We start from the raw sequence: 15,937 nt of genomic DNA, 5'->3' as shown, positions 1-15,937 counted from the left end.
CATCAGTCTTTCCAATGAATATTCAGGACTGATTTCCTTTAGGATGGACTGGTTGGATCTCCTTGCAGTCCAAAGGACTCTCAAGAGTCTTCTCAGACATCACAGTTCAAAAGCATCAATTCTTTGGTGCTCAGCTTTCTTTATAGTCCAACTCTCACATCCATATATGACTGCTGGAAAAACTACAGCTTTAACTAGATGGACCTTTGTTTGCAAAGTGATGCCTCTGCTTTTTAATATGCTGTCTAGGTCGCCATAAGTTTTCTTCCAATGAGCAAGTGTCTTTTAATTTCATGGCTACAGTTACCATCTGCAGTGATTTTGGCGCTCGAATAAATAAAGTATATCACTGCTTCCACTGTTTCCCCACAATTTGCCTTGAAGTGATGGGACCAGATGCCACAATCTTCATTTTCTGAATGTTGAACTTTAAGCCAACTTTTTCACATCCTCTTTCATTTTCATCAAGAGGCTCTTTCCACCACAAGTGTAGTGTCATCTGCATATCTGAGGTTATTGATATTTCTCGGGGAAATCTTGACTCCACCATTTTTCATGATGTATTCTGCATATAAGTTAAAAAAAATCGGGTGACAATATACAGCCTTGACATACTCTTTTCCTATTTGGGAACAGTTTTTGTCCCATGTCAAGTTATAACCGTTACTTCCTGACGTGCTTACAGATTTCTCAGGAGGCAGGTGAGGTGGTTTGGTATTCCCATCTCTTGAAGAGTTTTCCACAGTCTGTTGTGACCCACATAGTCAAAGGCTTTGGCATAGTTAATAAAGCAGAAATAGATGTTTTTCTGGTACTCTCTTGGTTTTTCAATGATCCAGCAGATGTTGTCAATTTGATCTGATTCCTCTGCATTTTCTTTCTTTAAAAAAAAATAAATTTAGTTATTTTAATTGGAGGCTAATTATTTTACAATATTGTATTAGTTTTGCCATACATCAACATGAATCTGCCATGAGTGTACATGTGTTCCCCATCCTGAACCCACCCTCCCACTGCCCTTCTTGTATCATGCCTCTGGGTCATCACAGTGCACCAGCCACAAGCCCCCTGTATCCTGCATTGAAACTCGACTGGCGGTTCATTTCATTTATGATATTATACATGTTTCAATGCCATTCTCCCAAATCATCCCACCCTCTCCCTCTCCCATAGAGTCCAAAAGACTGTTCTATACATCTGTGTCTCTTTTGCTATCTCGCATACAGGGTTATCATTACCATCTTTCTAAATTCCATATATATGTGTTAGTATACTGCTTTGGTGTTTTTCTTTCTGGCTTACTTCACTCTGTATAATAGCCTCCAGTTTCATCCACCTTATTAGAACTGATTCAAATGTATTCTTTTTAATGGCTGAGTAATATTCCATTGTGTATATGTACCACTGCCTTCTTATCCATTCATCTGCTGATGGACATCTAGGTTGCTTCCATGTCCTGGCTATTATAAATGGTGCTGAGATGAACATTGGGGTGCACGTGTCTCTTTCAATTCTGGTTTCCTCGGTGTGTATGCCCAGCAGTGGGATTGCTGGGTCATAGGGCAGTTCTATTTCCAGTTTTTTAAGAACTCTCCACACTGTTCTCCATAATGGCTGAACTAGGTTGCATTCCCACCAAAAGTGTAAGAGGGTTCCCTTTTCTCTACACCCTTTCCAGCATTTATTGCTTGTAGACATTTGGATTGCAGCCATTCTGACTGGCGTGAAATGGTACCTCATTGTGGTTTTGATTTGCATTTCTCTGATAATGAGTGATGTTGAGCATCTTTTCACGTGTTTGTTAGCCATCTGTAAGTCTTCTTTGGAGAAATGTCTATTTAGTCCTTTGGCCCATTTTTTGATTGGGTCATTTATTTTTCTGGATTTGAGTTTCAGGAGTTGATTGTATTTTTTTGAGATTAATTCATCAGTTCCTTCATTTGCTATTATTTTCTCCCATTCCAAAGGCTGTCTTTTCACCTTGCTTAGAGTTTCCTTTGTTGTGCAGAAGCTTCTAATTTTAATTAGGTACAATTTGTTTATTTTTTGTTTTTTATTTTCAATATTCTGGGAGGTGGGCCATAGAGGATCCTTCTGTGATTTATGTCAGATAGTGTTTGCCTATGTTCTCCTCTAGGCGTTTTCTAGTTTCTGGTCTTATGTTTAGATCTTAAATCCACTTTGAGTTTATTTTTGTGTATGGTGTTAGAAAGTGTTCTAGTTTCATTCTTTTACAAGTGGCAGACCAATTTTCCCAGCACCAATTGTTAAAGAGATTGTCTTTTCTCCATTGTATATTCTTTCCTCCTTTGTCAAAGATAAGGTGTCCATAGGTGCATGGCTTTATCTCTGGGCTTTCTATTTTGTTCCATTGATCTATATTTCTGTCTTTGTGCCAGTACCATAGTGTCTTGATGACTGTGGCTTTGTAGTAGAGCCTGAAGTCAGGCAGGTTGATTCCTCCAGTTCCATTCTTCTTTCTCAAGATTGCTTTGGCTATTCGAGTTTGTTTTCTTTTCTTTTTAACAAATTGTGAAATCTAGCCCTATGAAAAATACTGTTGGTAGCTTGATAGGGACTGCATTGTATATATAGATTGGTTTGGGTTCAGTTCAGTTAGGTTGGTCAGTCGTGTTCGACTCTTTGTGACCCCATGAATTGCATTACACCAGGCCTCCCTGTTCATCACCATCTCTCGGAGTTCACCCAGACTCACTTCTATCGAGTCCGTGATGCCATCCAGGCATTTCATCCTCGGCCGTCCCCTTCTCTTTCTTCCTCCATTTCCTCCCAGCATCAGAGTCTTTTCCAATGAGTCAACTCTTCGCATGAGGTGGCCAAAGTACTGGAATTCCAGCTTTAGCATCATTCCTTCCAAAGAAATCCCAGGGTTGATCTCCTTCAGAATGGACTGGTTGGATCTCCTTGCAGTACAAGGGACTCTCAAGAATTTCCTCCAACACCACAGTTCAAAAGCATCAATTCTTCGGTGTTCAACCTTCTTCACAGTCCAACTCTCACATCCATACGTGACCACAGGAAAAACCATAGCCTTGACTAGACGGACCTTAGTCAGCAAAGTATTGTCTCTGCTTTTAAATATACTATCTAGGTTGGTCATAACTTTTCCTCCAAGGAGTAGGCGTCTTTTAATTTCATTGCTGCAGTCACCATCTGTAGTGATTTTGGAGACCCCCAAAAATAACGTCTGACACTGTTTCTACTGTTTCCCTATACTTCCCATGAAGTGATGGGACTGGGTGCCAGGGTCTTCGTTTTCAGAATGTTGAGCTTTAAGCCAACTTTTTCACTCTCCTCTTTCACTTTCATCAAGAGGCTTTTTAGCTCCTCTTCACTTTCTGCCATAAGGGGTAGTATACACATTTTCACTATATTGATTATTCTCATCCATGAACATGGTATATTTCTCCATCTATTAGTGTCCTCTTTGATTTCTTTTGCCAGTGTTTTATAGTTTTCTATATATAGGTCTTTAGATTCCTTAGGTAGATATATTCTTCAGTATTTTATTCTTTTCATTGCAATGGTGAAAGAAATTGTTTCCTTAATTTCTCTTTCTATTTTCTCATTATTAGTGTATAGGAATGCAAAGGATTTCTGTGTGTTGACATTATATCCTGCAACTTTACTATGTTCATTGATTAGCTCTAGTAATTTTCTGGTGGAGTCTTTAGGGTTTTCTCTGTAGAGGTCATGTCATCTGCAAACAGTGAGAGTTTTACTTCTTCTTTTCCAATTTGGATTCCTTTTATTTCTTTTTCTGCTCTGATTGCTGTGGCCAAAACTTCCAGAACTATGTTGAATAGTAGTGGTGAAAGTGGGCACCCTTGTCTTGTTCCTGACTTTAGGGGAAATGCTTTCAATTTTTCATCATTGAGGATAATACTTGCTGTGGGTTTGTCATATATAGCTTTTATTATATTGAGGTATGTTCCTTCTATTTTTTACTTTCTGGAGAGTTTTAATCTCAAATGGATGTTGAATTTTGTCAAAGGCTTTCTCTGCATCTATTGAGATAATCATATGAATTTTATTTTTAAATTTGTTAATGTGGTGTACCAAATTGATTGATTTGTGAATACTGAAGAATCCTTTCATCCCTGAGATAAAGCCCACTTGGTCATGGGGTATGATCTTTTTAATGTGTTGTTAGATTCTTCTTGCTAGAATTTTGTTACAGATTTTTGCATCTGTGTTCATCAGTGATATTAGCCTGTAGTTTTCTTTCTTTCTTTCTTTTTTTGTGGCATCTTTGTCAGGTTTAGTATTAGGGTGATGGTGCCCTCATAGAATGAGTTTGGAAGTTTACCTTCCTCTGCAATTTTCTGGAAGAGTTTGAGTAGTATAGGTGTCAGTGCTTTTCTAAATTTTTGGTAGAATTCAGCAGTGAAGTTGTCTGGACTTGGGCGTTTGTTTGGTGGAAGATTTCTGATTACAATTTCAATTTCTGTACTTGTGATGGGTCTGTTAAGATTTTTCATTTCTTCCTTGTTCAGTTTTAGAAAGTTGTACTTTTCTAAGAATTTGTCCATTTCTTCCAAGTTGTGGACTTTGTTGGCATATATTCTAAAACCAGCTTGAACATCTGGAAGTTCACAGTTCACATATTGCTGAAGCCTGGCTTCGAATTTTAAGTGTTACTTTACTAGCGTGTGAGACGAGTGCAAAGGTCTGGTAGTCTGAGCATTCTTTGGTGTCACATTTCTTTGGGGTTGGAATGAAAACTGACCTTTTTTTCAGTCCTGTGGCCACTGCTGAGTTTTCCAAATTTACTGGCATACTGAGTGTAGCACTTTCACAGCATTGTCTTTCAGGATTTGAAATATCTCAGGTGGAATTCCATCACCTCCACCAGCTTTGTTTGTAGTGATGCTTCCTAAGGCCCACTTGACTTCACATTCCAGGATCCCTGGATCTAGGTGAGTGATCACACCATCATGATTATCTGGGTCGTGAAGATCTTTTTCGTACAATTCGTATTCTTGCCACCTCTTCTTAATATCTTCTGCTTCTGTTAGGTTCATCCCATTTCTGTCCTTTATCAAGCCCATCTTTGTATGAAATGTTCCCTTGGTATCTCTAATTTCTTGAAGAGATCTCTAGTCTTTCCCATTCTGTTGTTTTCCTCTATTTCTTTGCATTGATCACTGAGAAAGTCTTTCTATTTCTCCTTGCTATCCTTTGGAACTCTGCATTCAAATGGGTATATCTTTTCTTTTCTCCTTTGGCATTTGCTACTCTTCTTTTCATAGCTATTTGTAAGACCTCCTCAAACAACCATTTTGCCACTTTGCACTTCTTTTTCTTGGAGATGATCTCCTGTACAATGTCATGAACCTCCATCCATAGTTATTCAGGCACCCTGTCTATCAGATCTAATGCCTTGAATCTATTTGTCACTTCCACTATATAATCATAAGAGATTTGATTTAGGTCATGCATGGTCTAGTGGTTTTACATACTTTCTTCAATTTAAGTCTCAATTTGGCAATAATAAGTTCATGATCTGAGCCACAGTCAGCTCCCAGTTTTGTTTTTGCTGACTGTATAGAGTTTCTCCAACTTTGGCTGCATAGACTATAATCGATCTGATTTTGGTGTTGACCATCTGGTGATGTCCACGTGTAGAATCTTCTCTTGTGTTTTTGGAACAGGGTGTTTGCTATGGCCAGTCTTCCATTGGAAAAACTCTATTAGCCTTTGCCCTGCTTTATTCTGTACTTGATTGCCAAATTTGCCTGTTACTCCAGTTTTTTCTTTTTTTTTTACTTTCTTCTTTTGTGTTCCAGTCCCCTATCAAGTAGAGGACATATTTTTTGCTGTTAGTTCTAGAAAATCTTGTAAGTCTTCATAAAACTGTTCAACTTCAGCTTCTTCAGCATTGCTGGTTGGGGCATAGACTTGGATTACCGTAATATTGAATGATTTACCTTGGAAACGAACAAAGATCACTCTGTCATTTTTGAGGTTGCACCCAAGTACTGCATTTCAGACTCTTATTGACTATGGTGGCTACTCCATTTCTTTTAAGGGATTCTTGCCCACAGTAGTAGATATAATGGTCATCTGAGTTAAATTCACTCATTCCAGTCAATTTTATTTCAAAGATCCCTAAAATATCTATGTTTACTCTTGCCATCTCTTGTTTGACAACTTCCAATTTGACTTAATTCATTGACCTAACATTCCAGGTTCCTATGTAATATTGCTCTTTATAGCATTGGACTCTACTTCTATCAATAGTCATGTCCACAACTTAGTGTTGTTTTTTGCTTTGGCTCTGTCTCTTCATTCTTCCTTGAGCTAGGTCTCAACTGATCTCCAGTAACATATTGGACACCTACCGACCTGGGGAGTTCATCTTTCAGTGTCCTATCATTTTATCTTTTCTTCCCATTCATGGGGTTCTCAAGGCAAGAATACTGAAGTATTTTGCCATTCCCTTCTCCAGTGGACCACATTTTGTCAGACCTCTCCACCGACCCGTCCATCTTGGGTGGCCCTACACAGCATGAGCATGGCTCATAGTTTCAGTGAGTTAGACAAGGCTGTGGTCCATGTTATCAGATTGGTTAATTTTCTGTCATTGTGATTTTCAGTCTGCTGCCCTCTGATGGAGAAGGATAAGAAGCTTATGGAAGCTTCCAGATGGGATAGATTGGCTGAAGGGGAAGCTAGGTCTTGATTAAATTTGTTTTCAGATTAAATGAACTCAGAAATCTTAGTCAAAATTAATGTGGAAAAATGCACATATTTTGGTTTAAATTTATGAATAAAATAAGGAGAGATTTGCAATCCTCCAGACTGAAATGTAGTTATAAAATTGGTAGGGTGGGATGGAAGTACATTCTAAAGAAAGTGTTGCACCAACAAAGATACAAAGCAGAAAAGATAAAGGTTTTCTTAGAAGTTGAGAGTAATCGAGATGGATGGCAAGAGTTTTAAATAAAATCAATGACCACAAAGGAAAACAAAACTAAATCACTAAAAGAACAATGTACAACTGGAGTATATAATTTGTATACATTATAGTTTTTCCTTTTCTCCTTTCATTTTTTCTTTTTTTAAAAAACAATAATTACTATACCTTTTTTTAACTAAAAATTTAAGAATCCTGATCTCAGATTCAGTCTAATTATTATTATTATGGGAAGAAATAAATTCCAGTAGCATTGTAACAAATAGATAATTGTCACCATTAGGTTATCATAACTATTCATATTCTCTCATAGCATTTAACAAAATATTATGATTTTTTAATTTGTCTTGATCAAAATTCTAAATAAATCCATGAATAGGCATTGATGCTTCAATGATATGTTGAGTTTGGATAGTATATATTAAAATTTGGACCATGAAATATTATTCAACATTGCATACAAATTGTTTATCTAGTAAAATATGATGTAAAGTGACTAAACAAACATAAAAACTAAGTTAAGTTCTCATTAATGAAAAACAGATTAATCAGTTAAACTGTTTGCTAATATATCTTTTTATCATTTTTGCCTCAGGTTTATGATGATGGCTATGGGGGTGAATATGATGATGAAATCTATGAGACTTATGACAATAGCTATGCCATCCAAGCACAAAGGTAAGGTATACTTTGTCTAAAGCATCCTTCTCAGGATGATTTCTTATCTTGGTATTTTGTTTCTTGTATCTGAATATTAGCTACATTTTGTGAGAGTTTCTAGCAGTGGATTTAATTTATTGTCCCTCTGAATTATCAAATTATTTACTAGACTGTGAGAAATATAATGATCTTGCAATTGGTAATAATGAACTAGTAGTATGTAGTTTTAAGACTAGGTGATTATCATAACTAATCAATTCATTATGTGAGTTTATATTTTAAAAATACTGTTAATATTAGAAATTTTTAGTGAATTCATAATTAAGACAATAATAAAAACAAATATCTTGTCCAGTGGGGCTATATTGCCAGAAATTTAATTTTTTTATTTTTAAGACAAAACATAGGAAAATATTAGTGTTCTGAAAAGAGAAAAATTCTTAAAACATCTTATGGAATCAAGAATTTATTTCTTTTAACTGATTTTAAAATTTCCAACAAACAAAAGTACAAGAGCAGATAGCTTCACAAACAAACTCTAAAAAACATTTAGAAGAGAACTAACACCTGTCCTTCTGAAATCATTCCGAAAGTCTCAGAGAAAGCAAAACTCCAAAACTCATTCTAGGAGGCCACTAGTACCCTGATACCAATACCAGACAAAGATACTGCAAAAAAAAAAAAAAAAAAAAAGAAAAATAAAAGAAAGAAAGAAAAGAAAATTACTGGCCAATATCACTGATGAAAATAGATGAAAAAACTCCTGTACAAAATACTAGCAAGTTCCGTTAAATCATCATAAACTATGATCATGTGGTATTTATTCTAGGGATGCAAGGACTTTTCAATATCAACAAATCAATGTGTGATACACCACATCAACACGTTGGAGAATATTAACCATATAATCATTTCAATGGATACAGAAAAAGCTTTTTACAAAATTCAACACTCAGTTATGACAATAACTCTCCAGAAAGTGGGCATATAAGGAGCATACCTCAACATAGTAGAGGCCATATATGACTAATCTACAGCTAACATCATACTCAATGCTGAAAAACTGAAAGGATTTTCTCTAAGATCGGTAACAAGACAAGGATTTCCACTCTTGCACTTTTATTTAGCATAGGTTTGGAAATCTTAGGTTCAGAAATCAGAGATAAAAGAGCAGAAATAAAGGGAACACAAACTGGGAGCAGGGGAGTGAAACCGTCGTTGTTTGTATATAATATGATATTATACATAGAAAATCCTAAAGATGCCACCAGACAGCTCAGTTCAGTTCAGTTCAGTCATTCAGTTGTGTCTGACGTTTTGCAACTCCATGGACTTCAGCACACCAGGCTTTCCTCTCCATAACTAACTCCTGGAACTTACTCAAACTCATGTCCATTGAGTCTGTGATGCCATCCAAACATCTCATCCTCTGCTGTCCCCTTCTCTTCCCACATTTAATCTTTCCTAGCATCAAGGTATTTTCAAATGAGTCAGTTCTTTGCACCAGGTGGCCAAAGTATTGGAGTTTCAGCTTCAACATCAGTCCTTCCAATGAATATTCAGGACTGACTTCCTTTAGGATTAACAGGTTAGTGCTCCATGCAATCCAAGGGACTCTCAAGAGTCTTCTCCAACACCACAGTTCAAAAGCATCAATTCTTCTGTGCTCAGCTTTATTTATAGTCCAACTGTCACATCCATACATGACGAATGGAAAAACCGCAGCTTTGACTAGATGGTGACCTTTATGGGTAAAGTAATGTCTCTGCTTTTAAATATACTGTCTAGGTTGGCCATAGCTTTTCTTCCAGGGAGCAACCATCTTTTAATTTTATGGCTGCAGTCGCCATCTGCAGTGATTTTGGAGCCCCTCCCCAAATAAAGTCTGTCACTGTTCCCACTGTTTCCCCATCTATTTTCCATGAAGTGATGAGACCAGATGCCATGATCTAAGTTTTCTGAATGTTGAGTTTTAAGCCAAATTTTTCACTCTTCCTTCCACTTTTACCAAGAGGTTCTTTAGTTCTTTCTTTTCTGCTAGAAGGGTGGTGCCATCTGCTAATCAATGAATTTGGCTAACTGGTGTTTCAGGATGCAAAATTAACACACAGAAGTCTGTTGCATTTCTCCACATTAACAAAGATGAGAAAGAGAAACCAAGGAAACCATCCAATTGCTGCAATAAATAAATGAATAAATAAATAAATATATAAATATAATATCCTAGGTATAAACCTATCTAGGGAGGCAAAATACTTTTACTCTGAAAACTACAAGAGACTATAAGAAAAATATAAGAAACAAAGAATGAAAGGAGAAAAGAAAGAAATGATTACACAAATGGATGGAGTAAAAATATATCATGTTCTTGGATTGGAATAATCAATATTGTCAAAATGACTATAGTACCCAAGGGAATCTACAGATTCAATGGTAATCCAATGCCATTTTTCACAGAAATAGAATTTTTTAAAATCTTAAAATTTCTGTGGAGATGCAGAAGACTTCAAATAGTTAAATAAATATTCAAAGAAAAATGGAGCTGGATAAATCAGGCTGCCTGAATTCAGACTATAGTACAAAGCTACAGTCATCAAAAGAGTGTGATACTGGCACAAAAACAGAAATAAAGATCAATAGAACAGCGTGGAAAGCCCAGAAATAAACTCAAACATCTAGGTTCAATTAATCTATGACAAGGGAGGCAAGAATATACAATGAAGAAAAGACAGTCTCTTCAATAAGTGGTGCTGAGAAAACTGAATAGCTACATGCTAATGCCATACACAAAAATAAACTCAAAATTGATCAAAGATCTAAATGTAAGACCGGATATTATAAAATTATTAGAGGAAAATATATGTAGAATGCTATTTGGCATAATACATATCAATGTACTTTCCCTTCTGTCTCTTAGAGTAAGGGACGCAAAAATGAAAATAAACAAATGGGACCTAATCAAAATCAAAATCTTTTGCACAGAAAAAGAAACCTAAGCAAAGGAAAAGACAATCCAAAAAATGGGTGAAAATATTTGCAAATTATGTGACCAGCAAGGGATTAATCTCAAAAATTTACAAACAGGTCACACAGCTCAATATCATAAAAGTAGCAATGCAAAATGGGCAGAAGATGCTCTTAAACAGACGTTTCTCTGAAGAAAAAAACAGATGGCCAATAGGTGAATGAAAACGTGTTCAACATCACTAATGATTCAGTTCAGTTCAGTTCAGTCCCTCAGTCGTGTCCGACTCTTTGCGACCCCATGAATCACAGCACGCCAGGACTCCCTGTTCATCACCAACTCCCGGAGTTCACTCAAACTCATGTTCATTGAGTGGGTAATGCCATCCAGCCATTTCATCCTCAGTCATCCCCTTCTCCTCCTGCCTCCAATCCCTCCCAGCATCAGAGTCTTTTCCAATGAGTCAACCCTTCGCATGTGATGGCCAAAGTACTGGATTTTCAGCTTTAGCCTAATTTCTTCCAAGGAAATCCCAGGGCTGATCTCCTTCAGAATGGACTGGTTGGATCTCCTTGCAGTCCAAGGGACTCTCAAGAGTCTTCTCCAACACCACAGTTCAAAAACATCAATTCTTCAGTGCTCAGCCTTCTTCACAGTCCAACTCTCACATCCATATGTGAGCACTGGGAAAACCATAGCCTTGACTAGACGGACAATAGTTGGCAAAGTAATGTCTCTGCTTTCGAATATGCTATCTAGGTTAGTCATAACTTTTCTCCCAAGGAGTAAGTGTCTTAATTTCATGGCTGCAATCACCATCTGCAGTGATTTTGGAGCCCCCCAAAATAAAGTCTGACACTGTTTCCACTGTTTCCCCATCTATTTCCCATGAAGTGATGGGACCAGATGCCATGATCTTAGTTTTTTTGAATGGTGAGCTTTAAGCCAACTTTTTCGCAGTCCTCTTTCACTTACATCAAGAGGCTTTTAAGTTCCTCTTCACGTTCTGCCATCAGCTTGGTGTCATCTGCATATCTGAGGTTATTGATATTTCTCCCAGCAATCTTGGTTCCAGCTTGTGCTTCTTCCAGTCCAGTGTTTCTCATGATGTATTCTTCATATAAGTTAAATAAGCAGGGTGACAATATACAGCCTTGACGTACTCCTTTTCCTACTTGGCAACAGACTGTTGTTCCATGTCCATTTCTAACTGCTGTTTCCTGACCTGCATACAGATTTCTCAAGAGGCAGGTCAGGTGGTCTGGTATTCCCATCTCTTTCAGAATTTTCCACAGTTTATTGTGATCCACACAGTCAAAAGCTTTGGCATAGTCAATAAAGCATAAATAGATGTTTTTCTCGAACTCTCTTGCTTTTTCCATGATCCAGCAGATGATGGCAATTTGCTCTCTGGCTCTTCTGCCTTTTCTAAATCCAGGTTGAACATCAGGAAGTTCACGGTTCACATATTGCTGAAGTCTGGCTTGGAAAATTTTGAGCATCACTTTACTAGCCTGTGAGATGAGTACAATTGTGCAGAATTTTGCACATTCGTTGGCATTGCCTTTCTTTGGGATTGGAATGAAAACTGACCTTTTCCAGTCCTGTGGCCATTGCTGAGTTTTCCAGCTTTGTTGACATACTGAGTGCAGCACTTTCACAGTATCATCTTTCAGGATTTGATATAGCTCAACTAGGATGCCATCACCTAGACTAGCTTTGCTTGTAGTGATGCTTTCTAAGGCCCACTTGACTTCACATTCCAGGATGTCTGGCTCTAGGTGACTGATCACACCATCGTGATTATCTGGGTCATGAAGATCTTTTTTGTACTAATGATTCACTTCAGTTCAGTCGCTCAGTCGTGTTCAACTCTTTGCGAGCCCATGAATCACAGCACACCAGGCCTCCCTGTTCATCACCAACTCCCGGAGTTCACTCAGACTCATGTCCATCGTGTCAGTGATGCCATCCAGCCATCTCATCCTGGGTCGTCCCCTTCTCCTCCTGCCTCCAATCCCTCCCAGCATCAGAGTCTTTTCCAATGAGTCAACTCTACGCATGAGGTGGCCAAAATACTGGAGCTTCAGCTTTAGCATCATTCTTTCCAAAGAAATGCCAGGGTTGATCTCCTTCAGAATGGACTGGTTGGATCTCCTTGCAGTCCAAGGGATTCTCAAGAGTCTTCTCCAACACTACAGTTCAAAAGCATTAATTCTTCGGTGCTCAGCCTTCTTCATAATCCAACTCTCACATCCATACATGACCACAGGAAAAACCATAGCCTTGACTATATGGACCTTAGTCATCAAAGTAATGTCTCTGCTTTTGAATATGCTATCTATATTGGTCATAACTTTTCTTGCAAGGAGTGAGCATCTTTTAATTTCATGGCTGCAATCACCATCTGCATTGATTTTGGAGCTCCCAAAAATAAAGTCTGACACTGTATCCACTGTTCACCCATCTATTTCCCATGAAGTGGTGGGACCGGATGCCGTGATATTCATTTTCTGAATGTTGAGCTTTAGGCCAACTTTTTCACTCTCCTCTTTCACTTTCATCAAGAGGCTTTTTAGTTCCTCTCCACTTTCTGTCATAAGGGTGGTGTCATCTGCATATCTGAGGTTATTGATATTTCTCCCAGCAATCTTGATTCCAGCTTGTGTTTCTTCCAGTCCAGCGTTTCTCATGATGTACTCTGCATAGAAGTTAAATAAGCAGGGTGACAATATACAGCCTTGACGTACTCCTTTTCCTCTTTGAGACCAGTCTATTGTTCCATGTCCAGTTCTATCTGCTGCTTCCTGACCTGCATACAGATTTCTCAAGAGGCAGGTCAGGTGGTCTGGTATTCCCATCTCTTGAAGAATTTTCCACAGTTTATTGTGATCCACACAGTCAAAGGCTTAAGGCATTGTCCATAAAGCATGAATAGATGTTTTTCTGAAAGTCTCTTGCGTTTTCCATGATCCAGCAGATGTTGGCAATTTGATCTCTGGTTCCTCTGCCTTTTCTAAAACCAGCTTGAACGTCAGGGAGTTCACAGTTCATGTATTGCTGAAGCGTGGCTTGGATAATTTTGAGCATTACTTTACTTGCATGTGAGATCAGTGCAATTGTGCAGTTGTTTGAGCATTATTTGGCATTGCCTTTCTCTGGGATTGAAATGAAAACTGACCTTTTCCAGTCCTGTGGCCACTGCTGAGTTTTCCAATTTGCTGGCATATTGAGTGCAGCACTTTCACAGCATCATCTTTCAGGATTTGAAAGAACTCAACTGGAATTTCATCACCTCCACTGATTTTCTTCATAGCGATGCTTTCCAAGGCCCACTTGACTTCACATTCCAGAATGTTTGGCTCTAGATGAGTGATCACACCTCGTGATTATCTGGGTTGTGAAAATCTTTTTTGTACAGTTCTTCTGTGTATTCTTGCCACCTCTTCTTAATATCTTCTACTTCTATTAGGTCCAGACCATTTTTGTCCTTTATTGAGCCCATCTTTGCATGAAATGTTCCCTTGGTATCTCTAATTTTCTTGAAGGAATCTCTAGTCTTTCCCATTCTGTTCTTTTCCTCTATTTCTTTGCATTGATCACTGAAGAAGGCTCTCTTATCTCTTCTTGCTATTCTCTGGAACTCTGCATTTAGTGCTTATATCTTTCCTTTTCTCCTTTGCTTTTCACCTCTCTTCTTTTCACAGCTATTTGTAAGGCCTCACCAGACAGCCGTTTTGCTTTTTTTCATTTCTTTTCCATGGGAATTCCATGGTCTTGACTCCTGTCTCTTGTAAAATGTCACGAACCTCATTCCATAGTTCATCAGGCACTCTATCTATCAGATCTAGGCCCTTAAATCTATTTCTCACTTCCACTGTATAATCATAAGGGATTTGATTTAGGTCATACCTGAATGCTCTAGCGGTTTTCCCTATTTTCTTCAATTTCAGTCTGAATTTGGTAATAAGGAGTTCATGATCTGAGCCACAGTCAGCTCCTGGTCTTACTTTTGTTGACTGTATAGAGCTTCTCCATCTTTGGCTGCATAGAATGTAATCAATCTGATTTCAGTGTTGACCATCTGGTGATGTCCATATGTTAGTCTTCTCTTGTGTTGTTGGAAGAGGGTGTTTGCTATGACCAGTGCATTTTCTTGGTACAACTGTATTAGTCTTTGTCCTGCTTCATTCTGCCTTCCAAGGCCAAATTTGCCTGTTACTCCAGGTGTTTCTTGACTTCCTACTTTTGCATTTCAGTCCCCTATAATGAAAATGACACCTTTTTTGGATGTTTGTTAGTTCTAAAAGGTCTTGTAGGTCTTCAATGATTAGAGAAATGCTAATCAAAACTACAAGGAGGTATCGCCTCACATCAGTCAGAATCGGTATTACCAAAAAATACTTGTCAACAATAAATGCTGGAGAGGGTGTGGAGAAAAGCAAGTCCTCCCACACAGTTGGTGGGAATGTAAATTGGTGAAACCACTATTGAGTATAATAAGAAAGTCCCTTAAGAAACTGAAAGAGCTACCATATTATCTAGCAATCCCACTCCCAGGCTTATATCCAGAGAAAACCATGATTTGAATGTATGCATGTATTCCAATGCTTATTGCAATAGCCAAGACATGGAAGCAACATAAATGCCTATTGACAGAAAATAGATAAGTAAATAAAGAAAAATTCATACATATATGCAATAGAATATTACTCAGCTTAAAAAGAACCAAATGATCTAATTTGCATCAACACGAATAGATTGGAGATTATCATACTAATTGAAGTAAGCCAGACAAAACAAACATCATATGAGACTGATTATACACACAATCTAAAATAAATTATACAAATGAATGTATTTACAATACAGAAACAGAATCACAGACTTAGAGAATGAATTTATGGTTACCAGGGGTGAAGAGTTAAGGGAGAGAGAGTTTAGAAATTTGGGATTGACATGTACATATTGCTGTATTTAAAATGGATAACCAACATGAAGACTCTTGAGAGTCCCTTGGATTTCAAGGAGATCAAAACAGTCAATCCTAAAGGAAATCAATCCTGAATATTCATTGGAAGGACTGATATTGAAGCTGAAGCTCCAATAATTTGGTCACCTTATGCTAAGAACCAACTTATTAGAAATGACCCTGATGCTGGGAAAGATTGAAGGCAGGAGCAGAAGGGGACAACAGAAGATAAGATGGTTGGATGGCGTCACTGACTCAATGGTCATAAGTTTGAGCAAGCTCTGGGTGTTGGTGATGGACAAGGAAGCCTGGCGTGCTGCAGTCCATGGGATTGCAAAGAGTCGGACATGATGGAATGGCTGAACTGAACTAAATGAACATGAACCTACTGTGTAGCACA

General features: G+C 37.9%; 1 protein-coding gene across 1 annotated transcript in view; it reads left to right on the top strand.

Moving 5' to 3' along the window:
- The window catches only part of KHDRBS2 (KH RNA binding domain containing, signal transduction associated 2), a 747,046-nt gene that overhangs the window by 655,063 nt on the left and 76,046 nt on the right, over positions 1-15,937 (top strand). The window contains exon 7 of the mRNA XM_068960975.1: positions 7,536-7,618. Coding sequence (XP_068817076.1) covers positions 7,536-7,618 — 83 coding nt within the window. The remainder of the gene's footprint in view (positions 1-7,535; positions 7,619-15,937) is intronic.

The sequence above is a fragment of the Capricornis sumatraensis genome, chromosome 22, assembly GCF_032405125.1.
Source record: "Capricornis sumatraensis isolate serow.1 chromosome 22, serow.2, whole genome shotgun sequence".
Lineage (NCBI taxonomy): Eukaryota > Metazoa > Chordata > Mammalia > Artiodactyla > Bovidae > Capricornis > Capricornis sumatraensis.
The sequence above is the reverse complement of the archived record's forward strand: the minus strand, read 5'-3'. Positions and strand labels throughout refer to the sequence as shown.